Source organism: Myotis yumanensis, unplaced genomic scaffold, assembly GCF_028538775.1.
Source record: "Myotis yumanensis isolate MYYU_CA2020_CCGP unplaced genomic scaffold, mMyoYum1.0.hap1 SCAF_11, whole genome shotgun sequence".
NCBI lineage: Eukaryota > Metazoa > Chordata > Mammalia > Chiroptera > Vespertilionidae > Myotis > Myotis yumanensis.
The window spans coordinates 44554233-44577436 of NW_027223762.1; the positions used below are offsets into that span (position 1 = coordinate 44554233).

Sequence of the window (23204 nt, forward strand, 5' to 3'; positions counted from 1 at the left end):
GAACTGGGAAGTTATCATTCAAAACTAGGAACAGCTCTAGCTGGTCTGGCTCAGTGGATAGAGCGTGGGCCTGCGGACTGAAGGGTCCCAGGTTAGATTCAGGTCAAGGGCACATGCCTGGGTTGCGGGCTCGATCCCCAGTAGGGAGCGTGCAGGAGGCAGCCAATCAATGGTTCTCTCTCATCATTGATGTTTCTTTTTTTTCTTTTTCTCTTTTAATTAAAAGTATTTTTTTTATTGATTTCAGAGAGGGAGAAAGAAACATCAATGATGAGAGAGAACCATTGATTGGCTGCCTCCTGCGTGCCCCCTGCTGGGGATTGAGCCCGCAACCCAGGAACGTGTCCTTGACCAGAATCAAACCTGGGACCCTTCAGTCCAAAGGCCGACGCTCTATCCACTGAGCAAAACCGGCTAGGGCTTCTATAGGTCTTGAGGGCAGCTGAGGTGTGTTGCCAGGTCCCTCTGTGTGGTTTCATGGGAAAGCAGTCAGAGAGTGCTCCACCTTAGGACTCAGCTGCTGAAAGATAACTTAGGTCAAGATGTTATCTTGCCCTAGCTCACTTGGTTGGAGTGTTGTCCCATACACCAAAAGGTGGCAGGTTCAATTCCCAGTCAGGGCATACACCCAGGTTGTGGGTTCCATTCCTGGTGGGGGTGTGTGTGTGGGAGGCAACCCATTGATGTTTCTCTCACAGGTCCATGTTTCTCCCTTCCTCTCTCTAAAATAAAAATTTAGCGGGGAGGGGGATGGGGGAAAAGGGGACATATGTAATACTTTTAACAATAAAGTATTTTATTTTTTAAATATATTTTTATTAATTTCAGAGAGGAAGGGAGAGGGAGAGAGAGAAACATCAATGATGAGAGAGAATCACTGATCGGCTGCCTCCTGCACGCCCCATACTGAGGATTGAGCCCGCAACCCGGGCATGTGCCCTTGACTAGAATCGAACCCGGGACCCTTCAGTCTGAAGCCGATGCTCTATCCACCGAGCCAAACCAGTGAGGGCTAAAGAAGTATTTTAAAAATAAAATAAAAATTTTAATTAAAAAATAAATCTCTATCAATGTTATCTAGCCTGCCAGAGGTCTGGACCATGTGACTATTAGTCATCTGAGCTACTGTCTTTTGCTGCCTTGGAGGTGGGGGGAGAAGGGGATGTTGATAATGGGGAACAGGCTAGGTCTCTGAGGAATATTCACAGTTGTGAATATGTGAAAGTTTATTCTTGTATTATTATTTAATTATTGTATTGTTTTCCATATGTACAACTGTAAACCTACTTTTGCCCAACTCTGTATATGGAGAGATTGGTATTATTTCTAGGGCTAGGATTTAAAACTAAATTTAATCGAAGTCGTAATGACCCTAGGTTTCATCATCATGACCCAATCTGGTGGCTGAAAGCTGTGGCTTAGAAAGTTCAAATAATTTGGCCCTGGTCACAGAGATAGGAAGTGGCTAGCTTGGAACCCAGGTGTATCTGAATCAAACTGGATCATTTTGCCCACTTTCCTAGTAGGAGGGGGTTAAAGTGGACCCAGAGGAAGCCTGAGATCTGTTCCAGCAGTGTCTTTCAGTGACCCACTCAGTCTATGATTCCTTATCTTCCTAGAGGAACCCTACAAGGACCATAATGGTGATGCATGCACTTAGAGAATTCATTTTTTTTTCCTTTCCTACAACCCAGGAAGCAACGGAGCTTAAGGAAAGGATTGCCTATGTCCAGATTAGGGAAGGCTGTAGATAGGAGCACTTCAGTTTGACCTAGAAGAGTCAATTATTACATTTGATGGTGGTTCAGAATGCAACTTAGATTCAGTCACTTATTTGTAACCAACAGCTCAGCATAAAAGGCGTTAAAATTTCCTGGGGCTGATAGATGGAAAGCTCCATCATTCCATTGAATTTAATTTTTAGGCTCCCACTACGAAAACTTTTGCAGTTGGATTTCCCACATTTGAGGAAACTGCAGGGGTCAGCATATCTGGAGCGCAATGGATAAGCCTCACCCTGGGAAAACCACCTTCTCCACCTTTGTCATCATGGTATCTCCCCTGCCAGGCAGCTATACATCAAGAATTTATCAAGGGAATTTACCTATGAGGTGTGCCTTGTGGCAAAGACAACATGGAATATCCTCCATGCCACTTGGCAGGCGCTAAGGGGTGTAACCCACCCCAGGTAAGGGGGAAATGCCTTGTATACTTGTCTGGAGCAGGATAACAGTGCTTTCTGGGAACCAGCATGTCTGGGGCATAGGGTACAGGTAGATCAGATAGTCTGGGGGATTTTCAGGAAGCAACGTGTTTTGACCAGGATCTAGCTGGCCAGTGGGGCAGTAGTCACTCATGGAACAGTTTCTCCTCCACAAAAGGTATTTTCATAAAGTACAAATCCCTGTCATTTAAAAACCCTACTCCACACCCTTATGCTACTCTAGCTATTATCACACCTCTCATGGAAACTCATTATATAAAATATTTTATGTTGCATGTCTACTCCAATTTCACTATAATTTTCCCTGGCATTAATGTCTTTTCCAAAGAACCCTGCCTTCTCATGGAATACATAGAATAGGACAACAGGCCTCTTACATAGCACTTAGTTCATTCCCACCCTACACTGGTAGACTTTTTGCTCATTCAAAAATCACCTTCTACCTTAGCCAGTTTGGCTCAGTAGTTAGAGCAGCGGTCACCAACCTTTTGGACCTCACGAACCACCAGTGGTCTGCGGACCACCAGTTGGCAACCACTGAGTTAGAGGGTTGGCCCTCAGACTGAAAGGTCTCAGGTTCATTTCCGTCAAGGGCATGTACCTCAGTTGCAGGCTCGATTCCCAGGCCCAGTCAAGGCACATGTGCAAGAAGCAACCAATTGATGTGTCTTTCTCATATTGATGTTTCTCTCTCTCCATCTCTCCCCCTCCCTTCCACTCTAAGAATAAATGGGGAAAAAAATATCTTCAGGTGAGGATTAACACCAAAAAAATCACCTTTAAACCAAACCCAATGGTCAGTCCTGTCTTTTTTACTACCAACGCACCTGGTCCACATCTCTATTATAGCATTTATTAGATACCTGAGTTTTATTATTCATCTTTGTATCTTAGTACTAATGAAAGTTATAGGCACAAGGTAGATACTAAATATTTGTAAATCCAACAAATGTTTATTGTACACACTATATCAGGCACTATACAAGGTGCTGGGGACAGAGGAAACAGCCCGAACCTAAAGTTCATGTTTACAACAATGTTTGAACCATCTCATTTAAAAAATAAGGAGTGCTTAAGAGTGGCCAAAGGTAATAGCCAATTAACTAGAGCTGGGAAATTCAAATCTAGGCTGTAACTTTGACTGTAGTGTAAAGCTTCTTGTGTATTACATGACATTGAGTCCGCTCAGACTCCTGGCAAGCCATAAATGAGTTTTGTCCCCAGTGTCCTATCCTCAACAGCCCTGCTCAACTCCTGGAAACTCATGCCTATGGCTTCTTTTATGGAGTCAATTCACCTTATACTTGGTCTTCCTCTTTTCCTGCTGTCTTCTATTTTCCCTGGCATTAATGTCTTTTCCAAAGAACCCTGCCTTCTCATGGTATACATAGAATAGGACAACAGGCCTCTTACATAGCACTTAGTTCATTCCCAATCATGTTCTAGGTGTTAACAGATGTCAGTTCTTTAATCCTCTCAATAGTCTTAGGAGGTAGGCATTATTATTTTACAAAAGAAGAAAGAGGCACTGAGAGTAATCTGTCTAAAAGTTACACAGCTACTTAAGAGTAAAGCTGGAAGTTCAACCTCGGGCATTCAGGATCTTTACTACACTATACTGTCTTATGGTAGTTTTCTTTTTTTAAAGGGGGAGGGAAAAAACCAGTCCTTTGTAGATAGCACCCCTTAAAAAAAAAAAAAAAAATATATATATATATATATATATATATATATATATATATATATATCTTTGTTGATTTCAGAGAGAAAAGGATAAGGGAGAGATAGAAACATTAATGATGAGAGAGAATCACAGCCCACAACCTGGGCATGTGCCCTTGACCAGAATCGAACCTGGGACCCTTTAGTCCGAAGGCTTACGCTCTATCCACTGCGCCAAACCAGCTAAGGCAAGATAGCACCCTTTTAAGCAGAGAAGCAGTACAGTAATGCTGTAGGAGGCTCATGGAAAATGTATTTGGCAAAGCACCCAGCAAGCAGTGTCTAGAGATCCTGGATTGCCTAGCTGAGCATTTTGAAGTTCTCTAAACCAGTGGCTAGCAACCATCTTTTCCTATAAGCCAGCAGTTCTCAACCTGTGGGTCGCGACCATCGGAAAACACATATAGCATATCAGATATTTACATTACGATTCATAACAGTAGCAAAATTAGTTATGAAGTAGCAACGAAAATAATTTTATGGTTGGGGTCACCACATGAGGAACTGTATTAAAGGGTCGGGGCATTAGGAAGGTTGAGAACCACTGTAAGCCATAGTAAAAAATATATATATATACTATGTTGTAACCAAGTACATTCAGATGTACACATGTACACGAGCTTTATATATCTATACTCACACATATAGTGTCCCCCCAGAAATGTATACACACACTTTGAATAATTATAAAGGCAGTATTTATTAAAATACATTTCATTTTCAAAATTGAGCTATCAGCTATTAAAGTGTGTGTACATTTTGGGGGGATACCTTGTATATAGATTTATAATTATATACTTAAAAGTTAACTTTCTTAAAAGAATACTTCTCATTTCATGTGCCATGCATGCACTGATACTTTTTATTCTGTTTTACTTTATTAAAGGCTGATTTAACCTCCTAAATTGATTCACGATCCACACTAATGGGTGGTAACTGTATGAAAAGTACTTTAGGTGCTGTTCTCTGAAACAAGTAGTAGTGAGACATAACCAGTGACGTGCTTTGGAAAGATAAAATTAAGCAGCAGCAAAAATGATGAGAAAAAAAAAGGAGAATGTAACAATAATACAGGAGAGTGAACGGGAATGAAGAGAGCATTTCAGGGGCTTTTGTTTAACATAGAATACTATGAACTTACTGACTGGGTATGCAAGGAAAAGGAGACAGCAGAGCCAGAGACAATGCTGTGATTTCCAGCCCAGGCGGCTGGGCACATGGAGTGCCTGTAAAAGGAATGGGGAAGTCAGGGAGAGGCAAGTATATGTGTATGTAAGATTATCAATTCTATTTTGAACAAAGAATGTTTGTAAGATTCGGAGAAAATCGATAGTAGGTAACCTGACTGTAGCACAGAAATTAATATTAGACCCAAACAGAAATGCATGGTTTAACCCAAAAGGGTAGTTCAAGTTATAACAGAAGATGAGATACCCCAAAAATAAAGGGGGGGGGGGGAGTTTATGTTTAAGAGAAGGAAAAGGAAGAGAAGTTCCATAGGGAATGAATTAAAAGTGGCAAATGCTACTTAGGTGGAGAGCTCAGGGCTGAGAAAACAGCACTGGATTTAGCTAATAAGAGTAAGAGGTATCATACTTGAGTGAGTGGTGGGGGAAGCCAAATTCAAAACGGTTAAGCGTGAGCGATGGTTAGAAAATGAAATAAATTCAAGTTTGTCTAGGCCCTTCCCGGATCGTCTCATCCCAGAAGCACTGGTTAGATGTGTAGTCATAGGGCTCTTTGGGGGGTGGGGATGGTGTCTGCGGCCTCCAGACAGCGATCTGGATGATAAAGTCGAGCTTTTCGTGGATAATGTTCTCTAAGGCCCAGGCTAGCATCTGCTCGTTGGCCTCTTACGCGCTGTCAGCGGCCCGCCTCAGCGCCAGGGGGATCCCCGCTCCCCGCCGCGCTCCGGGCCTGGACGTGGGAGGCGAAGGCAGCGAGCATTTCTTGGGCGGTGAGGTGGGCGCCGCGCATCACCAGGCGGTGCCCGTCTCCTGGGGAAGAAGCGAATGAATGAGGTACGAGAAGGCCAACCGGGCCCAGGGGGCGCGGGCTGCCTGCCGCCCCTCCCGCCCGACTCCCCACGCGAGCCCACCGAAAAGCACATCCACGCAGGGCTCGGAGCCGTCGTGCCTCACATCCACAATCACGGAGCATTTCAAGTTGGTGGCGCGGACCTTCTCGCGGCTCACCGCCTGGAGGAAGGTCCTGCGGTGGGAGAGCGGCGTGAGCGCCGGGCCGAAGGGGGTGAGACCCCTGGCGGCAGAGAAGCGCATGCTTTTCCGTTCCCTCTCCCTTCCCCCGGTACCTCGTAGACTCCACGTTGTTCTCGAAGGGGCAGAACTGAACCCGAACCTCCTTGACGGCCCGGAGTCCTAGCCGAGTCAAGGCCGCCGCCGCCATGGTAACCTCCGCCCCGGAAGCACTCGCCCGGCCAGAGGTGCCGTCAGGGAAGATTGTGAGTGGCCGCGCAGCCGCAGGCCCCGCCCCCCTGCTTCCGCCGAGTACAGGCTCCGCGTCCCCGATCGCGTGGGACCGCAGGCCTGGGCTCCCCAGCCCCAGACGAGGAGCGATGCTTTCGGCACAGGTGACAGAGGGGCCCAAAGTAATCGGTCAGCGAATCCTACCACCACTCATAGCCCTGTTGTGCCACAGCAAAGGCTGTGTAAAGCCCTGCACCTGGCTCCGAAAACAGGCCGGTCTCCTGCGTTCCCCTTCCGCTCCCTGCTGTGCCCATCTAGGTCAACACCATCTTAGGTGCTGTCCCTTAGGAGGAGGACACCGTCACCACGGCAGGGACATTGAAAATTAAACCTGCTGAACTCTGAGTAACCAAAGCTTAAACGGGAAGGTCCTGCAGCCCAATATGGTGCCACGGCTGAAAGCAGGAATGGGGAGGACAGGGTAATACAAGCCTGGGGACAGATCCAGCTACAGACTGTTTCACCTCCGGTTCCTGATGTACTAACTTTATGTTTGGTCTGACTCTGGACACTTAAGTGGCATCTAGGCTCTCTGTTTCCTGCAGCTTTTTCTCATTCCCTTTCCTCTGGGATACAACCCTATGGCCCTCCTCCCAGTGTCTAGCCCCGAGGTATCTTCACTGATGGGGAATTAGGCCTGAGCCTCCTGGCTCCAGGCTGTGGTATTGCCATTTACTCTGGATTCCAGATACTGGAGTGACCCTGGATTCTCAGCTTGTAAGCCCAGGCTGTGTAGTTTGTCCACACGTATGTTTTCTTCCAATCTTCCAGGTGTAGGCTTCTTTAACAGGCAGTTCCAATGTCTGGGCTTTCCCAGCCAGAAATGCAGAGCATTGACTTCCTGACTGCTGATTAGACTCCTTAGGGTTCAGGACTGGTCTCCAGGCAGGAAAGAAAAGGCAGTTGCCACCAGGGGCGGCGCTGGTGCTGCCTCAGGGCCAGCCAGGCCTGCTGATTTCCCACCAGGTAAGCCTCGGGGCTAGGTCCCCCACTCCAAAGCATGCTCAGCAGCTGAGCTGTCTGTGCCGGGGGTGCTCCAGGCCGAAGAGGGGGCTCCAAGCTCTCCAGGCTGTTGAGGCTGCTGCTGGGCAATTCCGAGGTTTGGACCTCCTTACATGCACCTGGTAAGGCAGGAGTGGAAGGGAGATGGCTGCTGGGGAGTTGCTGAAGCCAGATCAATGCTGAGCTTGGGGAATGGGGCCTTTAAAGTAGTAAGTGAGGGCCCAGAGAGCCTGGAGTTGAGAAGGGGGAGTGACTCACAGCAACAAGACGGCCTTCTGTGGACTTGAGTCTTGGGCAGGGGCTGCTGCAATAGACACAGCAGGGCCCCATCCAGCTGCTGGAAGATGTTGAGCATGAGCAGATTCTGGCGAAGTTCAGGGGACAGGCCCCACCGCTCTTCTTCCAATAGCTCTCGGACCACTCCAAAATCTTGTCTAAGCTGCAGTGTCCCCTGCAGGCTGAAGGCCGAGGTACAATGTGACCACCTGACCCTCTGGTCTCCCTAAACTGCTCTGCCCCACTTATCCCCTCCCCCTTTCCAGTTCCATTCATCCCCCTGCCACTACTTCCTTTTCTCCCCACCTGAACCGGATCCCATGGGTGAGGATGTGGTCAAGCCAGGCACTCAGGATGGCTGTCAATGCCTGGACAAGGGCAGGGGCCTGGGCTGGAGGTTGCAAACCCTGCAATCCTTGCAATACAGGCTCCAGTACAGTGCGGACCACCAACCCAGCATACTCACTAGGAATGCTGGGAAGTTCTGGGGTAAGAGAAAAGGAAGGACAGGATATAAGGTTACTGAGATCTATTGAGCACCTAATGAAGTGACTGTGGGAAGACAGTAGGATTTCCAGTGTGGGGGTAGGATTTGGAGGGGTCTGGATACTCTTACCCCCTGGGAACCCTGAGGATGCTGGAATGAGGAGTTACCAGGACAAAGACGATGCCGCCAGTACCGACCCCGTGGCATGTGAAGTTCGAAGCCCTGTGTCGCTTGTTTATAGCATTGTTGAAAAAAGAGACTCAGTGACTCTTCAGGCAGGAGCTGTGGGCATAGTGACAAAGTAAAAGGGGATTATCTCTTAGGGGCTTGTCAAGTTCTGATGCTTTTCTAAATCTGAGGTGTTTAACCTGGCATCCATAAAACCCAAGAACATAATTGTATACATAATTGTGTGGGCTCAGGCATTTTCTGAGGACAGATGCCATTGCTTTTACTGGATTTTCCAAAAGGTCTGCACTCAGAAAAGATTATGGATAATTGCCCTAAGATTATCCTGCTCTTCCTAGCTTGGTTCAGAGGATAGAAATCCTCCAGATTAATTTTCTCCTATAGGAACATTAATAGGAAAAAGAGAGAGACCCTCACCACAACCAATGTTCAAAAGCAAATTCAAGGGAGAGCCTGAAGAAAAGGGAGCTGTACAATATCTGGCTATCATTTATGAAAGGAAGGCAGGAACTGTGTGTAGAACAGGAGCAATGACTAACTTTCTGAGATTCAAGAACGTTTGGGATGTCCTTACACTGAGTATTCTGACAGCCTACTTGCATTTCTCCAGAGCAGTGCAACCCATAAAGTAAGAAAAGGCCCAGGTGCTGGTTTGATTTCTTCGGTTTGATAGGTTTTGTTTTTTAAAAAAATATATTTTTATTGATTTCAGAGAGGAAGAGAGAGAGAGACATCAGTGATGAGAGAGAATAATTGATTGGCTGCCTTCTGCACGACCCCTACTGGAGATTGAGCCTGCAACCCAGGCATGTGCCCTTGACCAGAATTGAACCCGGGACCCTTCAGTCTGAAAGGCCGACACTCTGTCCACTGAGCCAAACCAGCTAGGGCTAGGTTTTGTTTTTGAAGGGGGAGAAGATAACAGAAGAGGGGGTCTCTAGAGCCCATCTTGGAGGAGAAGAGCCCCAAGAAATAGGGTGTGTAATAGCAGGTCTGTAAAGAAAAGGTGACTAAATGCCAGCAAGCCTGAAGAGAGGAAGGAGCCTGGGGGGCTGGACATGGGGGTGAGGTTGGAGCCCATGCGGTTCCTGGTACATATCCTGACAATAGCCACTCTAAACCAAACCTCTTCTCTCCTCCCCAAAGTCAGTACCCCCTCCTTCCTTATTTATGCCAAGGAAATGACACCTCTGTCAATTGATATTGGTAGGGAACCCCTGCACTCAGTACTCAGTAAATACAAGATCACACGATGAGAAACTCTCTCTCTCTCTCTCTCTCTCTCTCTCTCTCAGACAGTACAGTCCAGTTGGGGAGAAAACTCACAACATCAGTTCTTCTTTTTCATCCCAGTACTGTATGTGATGGAATGCCCAGATAGAGGAGCAAGGCATCAGAGTGCTCTGTACAGTGTTTGGTTCACACAGTGAGCAAACTACCTCTGTTCCTTTTGCTCTGTTCTCACCACTGCTACCAAAAGCTGGACGGTATGTCTCCTCACCTCCCTTCCATCCTGACCACTGTAGCTGGATCAAACACCATCACCACCTTCACTGTTCCCCTCCCACTCTTGCAGTGGCTCCCTATCACTCATTAGATAAAGCCTTGATTCTGTGCACTAGTGTTCAATGCCCTCCATCTGCTTCCTCCTCCACAGCCCTCCACCCCACCCCAAACACACACAAACCCACTACATACAAGAGAGTTTCTGCTTTGGTCGGGCCGTCTCTCCACTACTCTCCCAAGGAACTATGAACTGTCCACCTCCTGCCACTCCTCTAAAGCTGCCAAGCCACCCGTGAGCCATAGGCCTTGTATGGAGCTTCTGTCACCACATGCCCGCCTTTGTCTTCTGTCCTCAGAGCTCCCATGACCATCACTGTCCACCCTAATCATAAGGAGCCTGCTTTGGGGCATGCTGAGTTGAAGAAGGCAACAGTAAATGAAGGTGGAAATGTCCAAGAGGCAGATGCTAGATTAGGGCTAAACAGGGGCTGGAGTGGGGGTGCATAGCACCAAGGCACTGTGAGTAGCAGGAATGCAGAGAGAAAAGAGCAGGGAGACAAGGACTGAACGCTACAGCTTTGCCCTTATTCAGGGCAATGAGGAGAAATGTGGGTAGGAAGAGAAGACAAATGATATAGACATCTTCCATAGTAGGAATAGATAAAATGAAAGCATAATAGTTTTATTCATAAATTTAGAAGAAAATAAGAAATGTTAGAAGAAACAGCCAAGCCCAACCTTCGAGGCTCAGTGGTTGAGTTTCGACCTATGAACCAGCAAGTCATGGTTCAATTCCCAGTCGGGGCACATGCCCGGGTTGTGGGCTCATCTCTGGTAGGGGCATGAAGGAGGCAGCCATTCATTGATTCTCTCTCATCATCGATGTTTCTATCGCTCCCTCTCCCTTCCTCTCTGAAATCAATAAAAATATATTTAAAAAGAAGGAAGAAGAAACAGCCAAGAGTGGATGAAAGTTACCACGGTGGAACAGGAATCAGGTGGGAGTGGACATTAGAAATCTTCTAAAATTGTATTCTATTTCACTTTTAAACTAAGGACATGTATTACTTTTTTTAAAATACGTTTTTATTGATTTGAGAGAGGGAGGGATAGAGAGATAGAAACATCAATGAGAGAGATATCGATCAGCTGCTTCCTGTATGCCCCCATTGGGGCTTGAGCCCACAATCTGAGCATGTGCCCTGACCAGGAATGGAACCAATGACCTCGTGGTTCATGGGTTGATGCTCAACAACTGAGCCACACCAGCTGGGCTGGACATGGATTACTTTAACAAAGTACAAATTATATGTTTTAAAAAGAGGAGAAACATTGTACTAAAAACTAGTAAATAAAAGGACTCAACCATTTATCTTGCTTTTTCTCTACAAAATAGACCTCAGAATAATCGAATAATTAATGAGGGCAAGTTTCATTTTATAGGAGTAATCCAAGTAATAAAAATAAATGATAGAATTGGAATATCACCACTTTGCACCCCCTAATGAAATCATGGATCTAGCCCTGGCCAGTTTTCTCAGTGGTTAGAGCATTGATCCTTGGACTGAAGGCTGGGGTACTGAATGCATGGGGGCACAAGCAGGAGACAACCAATCAATGTTTCTCTTTCTCTCTCTAGCTCCCTCTCCCTTCCCCTCTCTAAAAATCAATGGAAAAAAATATCCTTGGGTGTGGATTAACACACAAAAAAGAAAAGAAATCATAAATCTAGGCAATGATCATCAGTGACCAAATGAGAGGCTGACATGGGGGAAGGGATACATAGATAAAACAAAATTGACCATGCGTTGATCATTGTTAAAGCCTCTGTGGTAGGAATATGGGACTCCATTATACCCTTCTCTTCTACTTGTGTATGTTTGAAATTTTCCATAATAAAAAGTTAAGTAAAACAAAAAATGAACAAAGCAACAAAGATAAATTCAGCAGAGACTCCAAGAAGATTCCAAGTCTCTGAGATGTTCTGTGCCCCACGCCCACCCCCAACACAAAAGCTAGCCACTGTCGGGGTCCCTGCTCTCCTCACCTGGATCTGTATTGTCAGCTTCCGGATTTCTAGGCCCAGCTGCTGCTCCACCTCCAGGGCCAAGCTGTCCTCTGAGGCCAGGCTAGAGAGAACTTCTGCCTGATGTAACAGAGGCTTTGGCAGAAACAGGGAGTGAGGTCTGAGCCCAGCCTAGGCTGCTCCCCTCCCCATCCCTAGCTACTTACAGGTAAGTCCTTCTGGATCAGGAGCAGGAAGGAACCTGGGGCCCATGCTGCCAGATGCTGCTGAGCTCTGCCCCAAAACCAGAGCAAGGTTGTCTGCAAGGTGCAGAGCCCCAGGGCAAGGGGTACAGGGCCTGGGGAGGGGAGGGACAAGTATCTGAGGGGTCGTGGAGCACCTCTGGGAGGAGCCAGCCTTTAGAACACAGGGAAAGAATAAAGGAGATAGCCTCAGCTGTGCTCCTGTTTCGCCAACCCCAGCTGCTTGTCTCACCTGGAGGCTGGCAGAGGAGCAGCCCTGACTTGGGCTCTCGAAGGGCATCCAAGAGAGGAGGGAAGAGCTGTTGCAGAAGTTCGGTGGTCTGAGAGGATGAGGAAAGGCGGCTCTGATCACCAGCAGACCCCAAGGCTTGGCAGAAGACTGCAGATGAGGGGGCACGGTTTGGTAGGGAAAGGTCAACTGGGGTTGGCGTCGCTCCCAGTGCCCCTTTCTCCTCACCTTGGTCCCAGCTCCGGATAAGAGACTGATGAAACAGGCTGTGGCACAGAGAAGCCAGCTCCTTCTCACACTCCTGAGGCAGGGACGCTAATGGGAGAAATGACTCGCGCCTGCAAACAAGGCCTCCATTTTCTACAACCACTGCCCACGCGATGATGGGGGGAGAGAGGAGGCATCCCCCCAAACTCAAGACGAGGGTGAAAAGCAAGACTTTGCCTAGAAGGCTCAGAAGGTATAGCCTGGATCCCCGGGTTGCAGAGGGGCAGGGGAGCCAGGGGGTGTTCATTTTAAAGGGCCGCTTTTGTGGTCAGGCTGGCAGGTGAGTGAGGTGACTAACGGAGAGGGGGCTCCAGCCTTCCCACACGCCCGCCCAAGGCCACCACTCACCCCGACTCGGCGGCGGTGCCGGGGCCGCTGCTCCGGGGTCCCTCCAGGGTCCTAGACTGAGGTCCAGACGCTGAGCACAGGCTGCCCAGAGCAGGGTCCAGTACTGGCTCCACAGGGCTCCCGCCCCACCCAGCCCGGGTCCACCGCCGGCCGAACCTGCCACGCCCCCGACCAAGCCCAAGAGACCCAGCAGCAGCTCCCGCTCCTCACACCACCAAGAGCGGAGCTGGTCCCACGAGCCCGAGCCCCTGAGCGCCTCCTGCAGCCGCCCAGCCACCTGGGAACCCCGCTCCTCCGCCAGGAGGCAGAGCACGCGGCCCGGGGGGAAAGGGCGCGCGGCCCCCGGGACCTGGCGTGAGGCTTTTCCCTGCAGCTGATGGTAGGTGGGGAGCGCCAGCAGCAGGTCCGCCAGCTGAGATGACAGGACGCGGCTGGCGGGCGCCCGGCCCAGAGCTCGGAGCTGCGCCTCGATGACGGCATCCAGGCGCTGCGCGGCCAGTCCAACGGGGCGCGCCAGGAGCAGCGGCTCGGGAGTCTCTCCAAGGCCGGTCCGCGGGGCTGCCTTTCGGGGAAGCGGCGGCAGCAGGTCGCGGCACAGCTGAGGCCAGGGGTCCGGGCCCGGGAACGGCGCGCCGGGCTCCAGCATCCTCAGGAGGCGCACGGCCGCCTGGAGGTGGCGGGCGCAGTCCCGCACTTGCAGGAGCCGCTCCCGCTCGCGGTGCAGCCGCAGCAACACGGCCCGGAGACGCTGCAGCGCGGGAGGGATCGGCCCGCCGGCGGCGGCCTCCTGCCTCGGGTCGGCGGCGCCAGCCTCATGGTGGCCTCCCTTGTCCGTCGGCGCCGCCCACCACGGCTGCCCTCTGGCAGCTCCGCCGGGCCGCTGGTCCAAGCAGGGGAGGCTCCCGGCCACCGGCAGCCCCGGCTCGCCGCGAACGTCCCGGCCGAGGGCGCCCGCTCGCCTCCTCTCCCACGGCTCCTCCCCCGCAGCTCCCGCCTGCGCCCACGGCTGCGGCCCCGGAGCGAGCGGAGGCAGGCCATCGGAGCGGGACGCCCGGGCCATGGGTCGGCGGGCCCGGAACGATCCTAACGATCCCCACTGGCCCGCACCGCCCAACGTCCGCCGGAGCCCGGGCTCCGCCCCACCCACGGAGCCGTCATTTCTGGCTCAGCGGCCGCGGGACCGTCCTGAACCCTCTCGCGCCCCGTAGTCGGAGGCTTCCGCCCCTAACAAAGATGGCCGCCCACGTTGCCCTCTCACCCCTCCGCCCCTACCCCTTCGGCCCACATCAAATACGCGTCTAACTCTTTCACTTTCGGGTTACTGTGGACGCGAGATGCCGCTGGTTCCGAAGGCAGCGGGGCGGATCAAGCTAGGTAAGCAGGCGTGTCGGGACCGGGGCATCCAGGAGGGCAGGGCAGCCTCTCTCGGGTCTGTCTGTTTTCAGCAGGGTTTTCAGTCTCACGCGGAGGGTGAGGTCTCGGGCCAATCGCTCTCCCTGACAGGAGGCTTTCTCTCCCCATAGACTGTCCTCTGCGGCCCGGCTGCCCGCTGGGGGGCGCTGCTGTCCCCAGACTCTGCAAGGAATTCGGTCCCGAGGACTACGGCGAAGAGGTAAAGGGACTCCCGGCTCCCCCGCGCCCTGTTCCGATCGATCACGCCTCTGTCCACCCCGCGGTGCCGAGCCTCGCCCTGGCCGGGAGCCCCGCTGGGCTGCGGGCTTGGAGGGGCGGGGCCTCGGGCCCTGACCCGGAGCGCGCGGCGCGGGGCGGGGCGGGGGAGGCGGCGACCCGGGAGGACGCGGCCGGGATCGATCGGTGCGAGAGGTGAGCGAGGTGCGGCAGGTGAGAGTCTGTGGGTTGAGGATGGGGGCGGGGGTAGGAGCTTCTTGGACGGTGTTATGACAAGAGGAGGCAGTGGGAGCAAAGACACCAAAGCAAGGAAACGTTAAAAGAACTTCATCGACGTGAAACCTGAGCGGAGGGTTTGTTTTAAACGGTAGGAGGTGAGGAGGGAACGAAGGCACTTGACAGGCCTTGCCCAGCCCAGGGTTGGGGTGTTCTCAGGTAGGTGATGTGGTTACTGAGGGAGGGACAGGACCAGATTTGGGAACACTGAGAAGCTGTCCTTCCAACGGCTTCATGGTTACCTCTAAACACCGCAAACTCACCAGTCCAGAGGTTCATCATCTTTGCAAATGGATTGCTTTCCCTCTAATCTTAGTTTTGGTTGATAACACAGACTTCCATCCAGAAATCTGAAAGTCACTCTATGTAGTCCTCCCTTTCCTGTACGCCACACATGCAGGTAGTCACTCCTTCTGAAGTGTCTCTCGAATGGAAGCCATCGTTTCCGTTCCTGCTCCTGCTGCCACTGCCTCAGTTCAAGAACTCGTTCTCGCCCCAGCTGGTTTGCTCAGTGGATAGAGCGTCCGCCTGTGGACTGAGGGGTCCCAGGTTCCATTCCCAGTCTGGGCACATGCCCAAGTTGCAGGCTCAATCACCAGTGTGGGGCGTGCAGGAGGCAGCCAATCAATGATTCTCTCTCATCAGTGATGTTTCTGTCTCTCCCTCTCCCTTCCTCTCTGAAATCAATAAAAATACTTTTTTTTTTTTTTTTTTTTTAAAGAACTCATTCTCTCTGGCCTGGACAGTGGTAATGGTCTTGTCACCAAACACTCCACCAGGAGTATTTTATCTGGATGTTTCACTTCCCATATCAGATCCACTCCCATCACTGACGGGACAAAGTTCCAGCTCACTGGGTCACACAGAGTTCTTCAGATACAGCTCCCGGCAGCATCTCTATTAGAATAGTCTCCTCCCCACTCTGTCTGCCGTTACCCACTCAGCACACACTCACTGAGCACCAGCTGTGCCCCCAACACAGGCAGTTTTATGCTGGGAAGACAAGTCTATCAAACAGATAAAAGCCCCTTTATTAAATGGGCTTGAAGTATCTAGTGGAAGCAGCCAATGAATAAATAAACAATATAGTATGTCAAATACAAGAAATGCAAAGGAAAATAAAGCAAGGAGGAGGCTAGTGGCCACTGAGTGGAGTTCAGAGACTTGTGGTTTTAAAAGGAATGGCCAGAGAAGATTTCTGTACAAAGGTTTAAGCAGAGAGTTGAAGGGGCCAGAAGATTGAGCCATTCACTGGGGAAAGAGCATTCCAGGCAGAGGAAATAAGTACAAAAGCCCTGAGAGGTTAAAAGTGAAGCTTCTCAGTGCACTTGGTGTTGTAGGAACTTAAGAGGAGGTCACTGTAGCTGGAGGAGGGTGATAAGATGGTAGGAGGTGATTCTTGAAGGCATGTCATGTGTGGCCAGGTTGTGAATTAAGACAACAGCATAAAATGTGTTTGGAGGAGAGGTGGAAGGTCAAAGAAGTCTTTTTTGTTTGTTTGTCTTAAGGTGGCTGGACTGGGCTGAGGAGGAAGAGGGAGGTTGAAGATATAGGGAATGATCTATACTGGTATTTGAATGGCAGGTATATCCTGGGGAGGCTGCCTCAAATGGGTCCAGAGCATGCATTATTTATGTCTAAGTCCCAGTTTTGGAAGTTGAAATAAACCCACCAGCAATTCAAATTTGAGAATAAAGCTTGATGAAAGTGCCCAGCAACATATGTGAAGGTGCTGTTGAGTCCAGACTGTCTCCTGACGGGAGCCCTGAGTCTAACATTGTTTAGAGGTTGCCTATAGCTCAGTGATCTGAAGGCCTGCCTACACATTATTTTAGCACTCTGGAGTTTCATGTGGCTTCTAACTTTCTCAGTCAGCAGGCCACCACCTAGTCAGGGTCTGCTCTGTTTAGGCCTGATTAGCCACATTGGGACATGATGATTCCTGTCCTTCTTAGTTTAATTTTTATTTTTTTATATATTTTATTGATTTCAGAGAGGAAGGAAGAGGGAGAGAGAGAGAAACATGAATGATGAGAGAGAATCACCGATTGGCTGCCTTCTGCACCCCCCCACACTGGGGGTCGAACCCGCAACCTGAGCATGTGTCCTTGACCGGAATCAAACCTGGGACCCTTCAGTCCACAAGCTGACGCTCTATCCACTGAGCCAAACCAGCTAGGGCCTGTCCTTCTTAGTTTACACTAACTGAGAAAACGATTCTCATCAGAACCACAGAACGTACAGGCCAGGCCTTGAAGAATCTTGCCTCATTTTGTGAATGAGGAAGTTGAGGTCCAGAAAGATTAAACAACTTGTCCCAAATCAAACAGCTAGGCAGTGGCTGAGCCAGAACCAGGATGCAAGCAGCTCTGCTCCGACACAGTGCCCTTCCCTGTCCATAGTGCTTCACCAATAAGAGACCAGTAAAAAGCAGTGAATAGCCCTAGCTGGTTTTGCTCAATGGATAGAGTCGGCCTTCGGACTGAAGGGTCCCAGGTTCGATTCTGGTCAGGGGCACAAGCCCGGGTTGCAGGCTCCATCCCCAGTAGGGGGTGTATAGGAGGCAGCCAAGCAATGATTCTCTCTCATCATTGATGTTTCTGTATCTATCTCCCTCTCCCTTCCTCTCTGACATCAATAAAATATATATATATATATATATATTAAAGAGCAGTGAATAGTAATGCTCTATATTATAGCATCTATGTGAGCGCAGCTTGGTTGAGAGAGGGTAGAGATTATTGGAGATAAAGGGTCTGGCATGTCATTGAGGGGAGATAGAATTTGAACTGGACCTTGAAGTTGAGACAAGATGAGGTAAGAAAGCAGGTCAGAGCCAGGAGGGTTCCCAGGACCACTGGGGGAAAACCCTAAGGCTGGAAAGAGCCTGGTGGCAGAGGGAGGCTTGGAAAGGTCAGCCAAGTAGCTTTTTGGAAGGTTCCCGATTCCAGGCTGAGGAGCTAGAGGCCAGCGTGCGGCCTTGGCAGTGGGGGATTACTGGAAGGGTCTCAGTAGGGGAGTAATTGTTGAGAGCTTGGCTGTGGGAGGACATGAAGTGCAGGGGAGAGGCCAGCCAGGAATTGCTGCCCTCGGTTAAGTGTGAGGTAGCTCCAGGCGGGTTGTATGGGGGCTGTTCATATTCCAAGATATGACAGGGGGCGTAACTGGGCGAGCAGGTAAGAAGACTGGGTCTTAGGACTTTGTTTTAGTGGCTGACCTAGTGGCAAATCAGGGGAGGAGATACTGGATGTTTGAGAAGGCCAGGCTGAAAGCCACACTCAGCCCTGGGGAAGGCAGGACAATAGTGAAGTGAGGTGATACACCCTGAAAGCTGAGGGCAGTGCGTTTGAGGTGCTGAGCTGGGAGAGGTTGGCCAGTTAGGTTCTCCAGGCTGGGTGGCTGCTTTGTGATTTCCGTGGTGGCGGGGTCAACCTAGCCAAGCCCCTTGCTCTCTCCCAGAGCTCCCCCCAACACCAGCCTACCCTCCCCTCCTCTCCCAGGACATAGTGGATTTTCTTCGACGGCTGGTGGAGAGTGATACCCAGGGCCTGCACCGGATCCGTGTGGATGGGAGCAGCGGGCGGCTGCAGCTGTGGCACCATGGTGGGGAGTGAAGGGGCCGGGCCCAGGGATCAAGGCTGGTACCCTGGGGAGGGCTGACCCTCATATGCTCCTCTCTCTCATGTTCTTTCTTTCCCTTCTCTTTCTCCCTCCTGACAGATTACCTCCTGGACCAATTCCATGATGAGGGAGAAACGACTAGACAGAGTGACAGGGGCAAGGGGGCTGCAGGACTGGGTACCTACTGTGGTCTCCAAAAGTCCTTCCTGTACCCTCCCCAAGGATCTAAGCCCTGCCCTCAAAGACCCTCTGCCTCGGCGTCCTTGCCCAGGGGCTCAGACAGCCTGCTGCAGGTGCCCATGCCCCAGAAGCTCCTGCTGACGGAGGAGGTGAGACTGTCTGCATGGGCTTCACCCTCCCCCAGGGATCTTCGAAACCTCATATTCCCATATCTATATCCCCCCTAATCTGGACCTTTCAAGATCCTTCCATACTTGCCTCTTTGTTGCTTTCTCTCTCTTTTCCTGCCACCTGCCCTTCCTCCTCCAGGAAGCCAACCGTCTGGCTGAGGAGCTGGTGGCTGAGGAGGAGCGCGTGAAGCAGAAAGCAGAGAAGAAGCGACTCAAGAAGAAGGTAGCTAGAGAGCTCAGAGGAAAGCTTCTAGATAACTCGGGGTAGCCTGCAGAATCCTCTTGCCAGGGGGCCTAAGGGGCCCAGGGACTGTAGGGCCTCCCGGAGGCCATGTGGTACAGCAGTTCTGGAGCCACAGCGTACTGCCTGGGCTGGGCTCTGCCTCCTGTTTGCTGTGAGATGCCTGCCTGGTAACGCTTGTCTGCTTTCTCACCTGTAAAATGATAACAACACCTACCTCACAGAGTTCCAAGGACTAAATGAGATAGTATATGTAAAACTCCTACCAGTACATACATGGCATATAGCATATATTCTACCTCATGAAGAATTGATCTCAGGATACAAATTGTATCTGTGTAATTTAAGAATAGTGCTCAGAATAGTCATCATCACTATAATTACAGCGCCAAAAGGACCGAAGGCGACAGGAGCGCCTGGAGCAGGACAGTGGGTTGCCCAAGGTGAGTGTCTACTGGCAGGTACTAAGAGCACCAAGTGCCAGGAAGGTGGGGAATCTAAGGCATGTGGCTCCAGACATTCCCAGCTCTGTTCCTGTTTACCTTCCCTCCAGGTCGAGGCCACCCCAGATGGGAGTGGGAGCCCCCCATCCAGCCCTGGGAACCCAGCTCAGGGACAGTGTGGTGAGGAGGAGGTGAGAGCCCCCTTTATTCCTCTCTTGGCCTCTGCTTACCCCCTACTTCCCCCTACTCCAGGACATACTTCATCCCCACCCCTGCCCTACCCTTTCTTTCTGCTCACAGGACGTACTGGATCTGTCTAGCTCTTTCGTGTCTTTGGCTCTGCGCAAGGTTGGGGATTGGCCCCCTAGCTCTCTCCGAGAGAAGGAGCTGAGCCAGGAGCCCCAAGGCAAGAGCCTGAGCCCTCAGAAGAAGATGAGCCAGGAGGAAGGGAGCTTGCCAAGAGAAGAGGGCCCCCGGCAGAGCCCTAAGGCAGAGGTGAGGTGAAGGGAAAGAACCTCAGTTGTAACTAGTGGAAAATTCTGGGAAGTCAGTGATTCTCAACCTTCCTAATGCCGCGACCCTTTAATACAGTTCCTCATGTTGCGGTGACCCCCAACCATAAAATTATTTTCGTTGCTACTTCATAACTGTAATTTTGCTACTGTTATGAATCGTAATGTAAATATCTGATGTGCAGGATGTATTTTCATTGTTACAAATTGAACATAATTAAAGCATAGTGATTAATCACAAAAACAATATGTAATTATATATGTGTTTTCCGATGGTCTTAGGCGACCCCTGTGAAAGGGTCGTTCGACCCCCAAAGGGTCGCGACCCACAGGTTGAGAACTGCTGATCTAAGAGTTGAGGTTAGTGACCAATAGAGGGAGTTCTCTGGCCTCATGTTTTAAGAGACTTGGGGTCAAGCTCCATCACTGACACCCTGACCCTGGCCGGTTTCCTCTGCAGGAAAGTAGGGCTGATAGCGTCTTGCAGAGCTGTTATGAGAATTACTTGAGTTAGTTGATGCTAATTGTAATGTTAATTATGCGAACAAAAAAGAAGAATTTGGGGAGGTTGAGGCCCGAGTCCTGCTTGACTCTTCCCCCCTTGCCATCCCTAGGCATCTCCAGGACTGCTGGCAGCTGCCTTACAGCAGAGCCAGGAGCTGGCAAGTAAGATCCTCTCTCTCCCTCCTCACTCCACCCTCCCTGGGCCAGCCCCATCTGAGGTAGCCCCACCTGAACCTTCCCACCCTCTCTCCTTGCCAGAGTTGGGTACTGGCTTTGCCCAAAAAGGTTTCTACCGTGAGGCCGTGGTCTTCTTCACCCAGGCCTTGAAGCTCAACCCCCGGGATCACAGGTAGGTGGGGGCTTGGTCACTGTGCTGGGAGGTCAGGGCAAGACAAGGTGTTGAGGACCTGGACTGTTGGTCACTTTGTCTTCATCAGGTTATTTGGAAATCGCTCTTTCTGCCACGAGAGGCTGGGTCAGCCGGCGTGGGCCCTGGCTGATGCTCAGGTGGCCCTTACCCTGCGGCCTGGCTGGCCCCGGGGCCTCTTCCGCCTGGGCAAGGCCTTGATGGGACTGCAGGTACTGGGTCCAACATTGGATGCAGAGGAGGAATTTGGGTGGGATGGTGGGGATTGGGTTGACATTGACATTTTCTAGGTAAGCTCAATGTACCGCAGTGTCACAATGTCAGTGATTTTAGGAGCTGGGAGCCAGTTGGAGAAAAGGGGCACTTTGAAGTTCCTTGACCACTCCCCTCCCCCCAGTACCTAAACTTTCCTCTTTCTAATCTGGGACCAAAGCGTTTTGAGGAGGCAGCTGCTGTGTTCCAGGAGACTCTGAGAGGTGGGTCCCAGCCAGATGCCGCTCGCGAGCTCCACACTTGTCTTCTGCAGCTGGCTATGGTAAGGGGGCCAGGCGTGCTCTTGCTGAGGGGCAGCAGGGAGAATTGGCTGTGATTGCAACACCAAACGGTGCTATCTTCTGCCTCAGTGGGGTAGGGGGTGGGGCAGAATGAGTGGGATGAGGGGCAGGAGCTGTGCTGCAAGGAGTATACCAGGTGCCCCTCCCTTTCCCTTCTCAGCAGGATCAGCGAGGAGGATACCGTGTACCACCTCTGCCAACTGGGTTCCCCCAGCTGTTTCCCCACACTGAGCCCATGGCCTCGGGCCTTCTCTCCCTCAGTCACCCTCTAAGCACTGCTCCAAGGGCCCCTCCTGGCCTTCTGTCTCCACCCTTGCACTATCCACCTCCTCACCCAAGACTCTCCAACCAGCCCCACCCCCAGACTCAGAGTAGAAGACCTCCTCTCCATCTCCAGAACCCCTCAAAGGGCTGGGGCACCCTGGGACTTGGGCCCCAGCATCTACCTCAGGCCAGATGAGGGAAGACCTGTCCCTCATAGGACAAGGCCGTGGTTATATCCCACAAGGATGAGGGACACTGTGTGGTGGCTGTTCCCTGAATATTTTGAGACCTTGTACTTCAAAACCATAGTTAGAGACACCCCTGATAGTCATTCCTCTTGCCACAGAGACCTTCTAATGAGAGAAGGAGGCCCCATGACCACTAAAATAGCCTATCTTTTGTTCTCAAGCAGATGGCTTCTTCTGGGCAATAAGGAAAAATAAAATCCACCAAGGCTCAAGAAGTGAACCTTACAAGTACAAAAGTTCAGGTGTTAAGACTATAGGGGGCATTTGAGGCTTGCTCTGCTCCTGGCCCTGGGGAACTCATTCACTAGCCAGAGCTCTGTGCCTGGGAATGGGGTCATAGTGATGAATAAGGCTGAGTCCTGCCCTTCACCTTGTGGGTGCTCACCTCATCTTAATCCTAGTCCTTGCCCTGTTTTCTCCAGCCCCAGCCCCTCATGACATGTTTCCTGTCCATATTTTTGTGCACATGTGACCTATCCTTGGCCCAATGGTCTGATGCTCACTTCCTCTGACTGCCAGAAGATTCACCAAGGGTTTGCCTTTGGGAATTCCCTTACCCAGTTCCTGCCTGGAGCTGGCAGAGCCCATACAGCTCCACACTTCCCCCTGCTGGCTCTCCTGCTGATGGGCTATCCTTGCCATGTTGTTCACTTCAGCACTAGGCATTGTAACTAGTCTTTACCTGCGTGCATTTACTCAGTTTTCCCACCAAGGGTCGCTGCCCCAAGAGATGGATATAAGTCTCTACTTCCTATGTAAGAATCAGGAGTTCTTTTTGGTTTCTCTGATTCTGGCAGCTGCCCCTGGCTGGTTCCTACCTAGCCTTGCCTGGGACTCTCGGCTCATTTAAATGTGGATCTTCAGGGGATTTTTAGGCCTCCCAGAATGCCCTCCCAAGAGGAACCATTCACCGGGATAAGTGATTCCTGCTGCCTTATATGGGTCTTGCTCAATACTATTCATACCTAGAGATAGGAGGTGTTGAAACTGTATAGTAGGATAAAATCTGCCATTATTAGTTGGGTCACCTTGGACAGGTCTCTCAACATCTGTGCCTCAGTTCCCTCATCTGTAAAATGGGTGCAATCCCTACCTCACAGGGCTGTTGTGAGGACTGAAAGAGAAAGTATCTACCAAGTGCCTGGTACATAGTGACTGTTAAATAAACCAATTTTTATCTGCAACTGTCCT

At 50.7% G+C, this 23204-nt stretch overlaps 3 protein-coding genes and 1 pseudogene across 8 annotated transcripts; 1 reads left to right on the forward strand and 3 right to left on the reverse strand.

Annotated features, from left to right (window-relative positions):
* Window positions 1-1888: 1888 nt before the first annotated feature.
* On the reverse strand, window positions 1889-2076 carry LOC139020254 (U1 spliceosomal RNA; annotated as a pseudogene).
* Window positions 2077-4778: 2702 nt separating this feature from the next.
* On the reverse strand, window positions 4779-6448 carry MRPL53 (mitochondrial ribosomal protein L53). Its single transcript, XM_070429536.1, has 3 exons — window positions 6258-6448; window positions 6045-6157; window positions 4779-5943 (listed from the first exon to the last, which is right to left on the reverse strand). Exons 1-3 carry the CDS (start codon window positions 6350-6352, stop codon window positions 5810-5812), a joined length of 342 nt encoding a protein of 113 aa, XP_070285637.1. The 5' UTR covers window positions 6353-6448; the 3' UTR covers window positions 4779-5809.
* An 836-nt stretch (window positions 6449-7284) lies between these two features.
* On the reverse strand, window positions 7285-14114 carry CCDC142 (coiled-coil domain containing 142). Of its 2 annotated transcripts, XM_070429533.1 has the most exons (9): window positions 13005-14113; window positions 12618-12704; window positions 12393-12539; window positions 12125-12255; window positions 11940-12053; window positions 8365-8479; window positions 8017-8194; window positions 7693-7892; window positions 7285-7553 (listed from the first exon to the last, which is right to left on the reverse strand). In XM_070429533.1, exons 1-9 carry the CDS (start codon window positions 14062-14064, stop codon window positions 7294-7296), a joined length of 2292 nt encoding a protein of 763 aa, XP_070285634.1. In that variant the 5' UTR covers window positions 14065-14113; the 3' UTR covers window positions 7285-7293. The 2 variants fall into 2 exon arrangements, with proteins under 2 accessions (XP_070285634.1, XP_070285636.1); XM_070429535.1 differs by lacking the exon at window positions 8017-8194 and having other exon boundaries at window positions 7362-7553; window positions 13005-14114.
* Window positions 14115-14228: 114 nt separating this feature from the next.
* On the forward strand, window positions 14229-23197 carry TTC31 (tetratricopeptide repeat domain 31). Of its 5 annotated transcripts, none has more exons than XM_070429541.1 (13): window positions 14229-14378; window positions 14528-14616; window positions 18410-18512; window positions 18630-18859; window positions 19020-19103; window positions 19508-19564; window positions 19675-19755; window positions 19865-20059; window positions 20691-20742; window positions 20839-20929; window positions 21018-21159; window positions 21381-21423; window positions 21662-21822. In XM_070429541.1, exons 1-13 carry the CDS (start codon window positions 14339-14341, stop codon window positions 21730-21732), a joined length of 1278 nt encoding a protein of 425 aa, XP_070285642.1. In that variant the 5' UTR covers window positions 14229-14338; the 3' UTR covers window positions 21733-21822. The 5 variants fall into 5 exon arrangements, with proteins under 5 accessions (XP_070285642.1, XP_070285639.1, XP_070285638.1 ...); XM_070429538.1 differs by having other exon boundaries at window positions 14230-14378; window positions 21381-21482; window positions 21665-23197; XM_070429537.1 differs by having other exon boundaries at window positions 14232-14378; window positions 21381-21482; window positions 21662-23197.
* The last annotated feature ends 7 nt before the right edge of the window (window positions 23198-23204 follow it).

What these genes read in the sequence shown, in the direction of transcription:
- MRPL53 (XM_070429536.1), bottom strand. Translation starts at nt 6,352, where the DNA reads ATGGCGGCGGCGGCCTTGACTCGGCTAGGACTCCGGGCCGTCAAGGAG. An exon ending in AACAACGTGGAGTCTACGAG is followed by an intron (nt 6,158 to 6,257) that starts GTACCGGGGGAA and finishes CTCCCACCGCAG; the next exon opens with GACCTTCCTCCAGGCGGTGA. An exon ending in CTGCGTGGATGTGCTTTTCG is followed by an intron (nt 5,944 to 6,044) that starts GTGGGCTCGCGT and finishes CTTCTTCCCCAG; the next exon opens with GAGACGGGCACCGCCTGGTG.
- CCDC142 (XM_070429533.1), bottom strand. Translation starts at nt 14,064, where the DNA reads ATGGCCCGGGCGTCCCGCTCCGATGGCCTGCCTCCGCTCGCTCCGGGG. An exon ending in GCTCCTCTGCCAGCCTCCAG is followed by an intron (nt 12,256 to 12,392) that starts GTGAGACAAGCA and finishes TCCCCTCCCCAG; the next exon opens with GCCCTGTACCCCTTGCCCTG. An exon ending in ACCCATGGGATCCGGTTCAG is followed by an intron (nt 7,893 to 8,016) that starts GTGGGGAGAAAA and finishes CTCGGCCTTCAG; the next exon opens with CCTGCAGGGGACACTGCAGC.
- TTC31 (XM_070429537.1), top strand. Translation starts at nt 14,339, where the DNA reads ATGCCGCTGGTTCCGAAGGCAGCGGGGCGGATCAAGCTAG. An exon ending in CCGAGGACTACGGCGAAGAG is followed by an intron (nt 14,617 to 18,409) that starts GTAAAGGGACTC and finishes CTCCTCTCCCAG; the next exon opens with GACATAGTGGATTTTCTTCG. An exon ending in GCTGCAGCTGTGGCACCATG is followed by an intron (nt 18,513 to 18,629) that starts GTGGGGAGTGAA and finishes CCCTCCTGACAG; the next exon opens with ATTACCTCCTGGACCAATTC.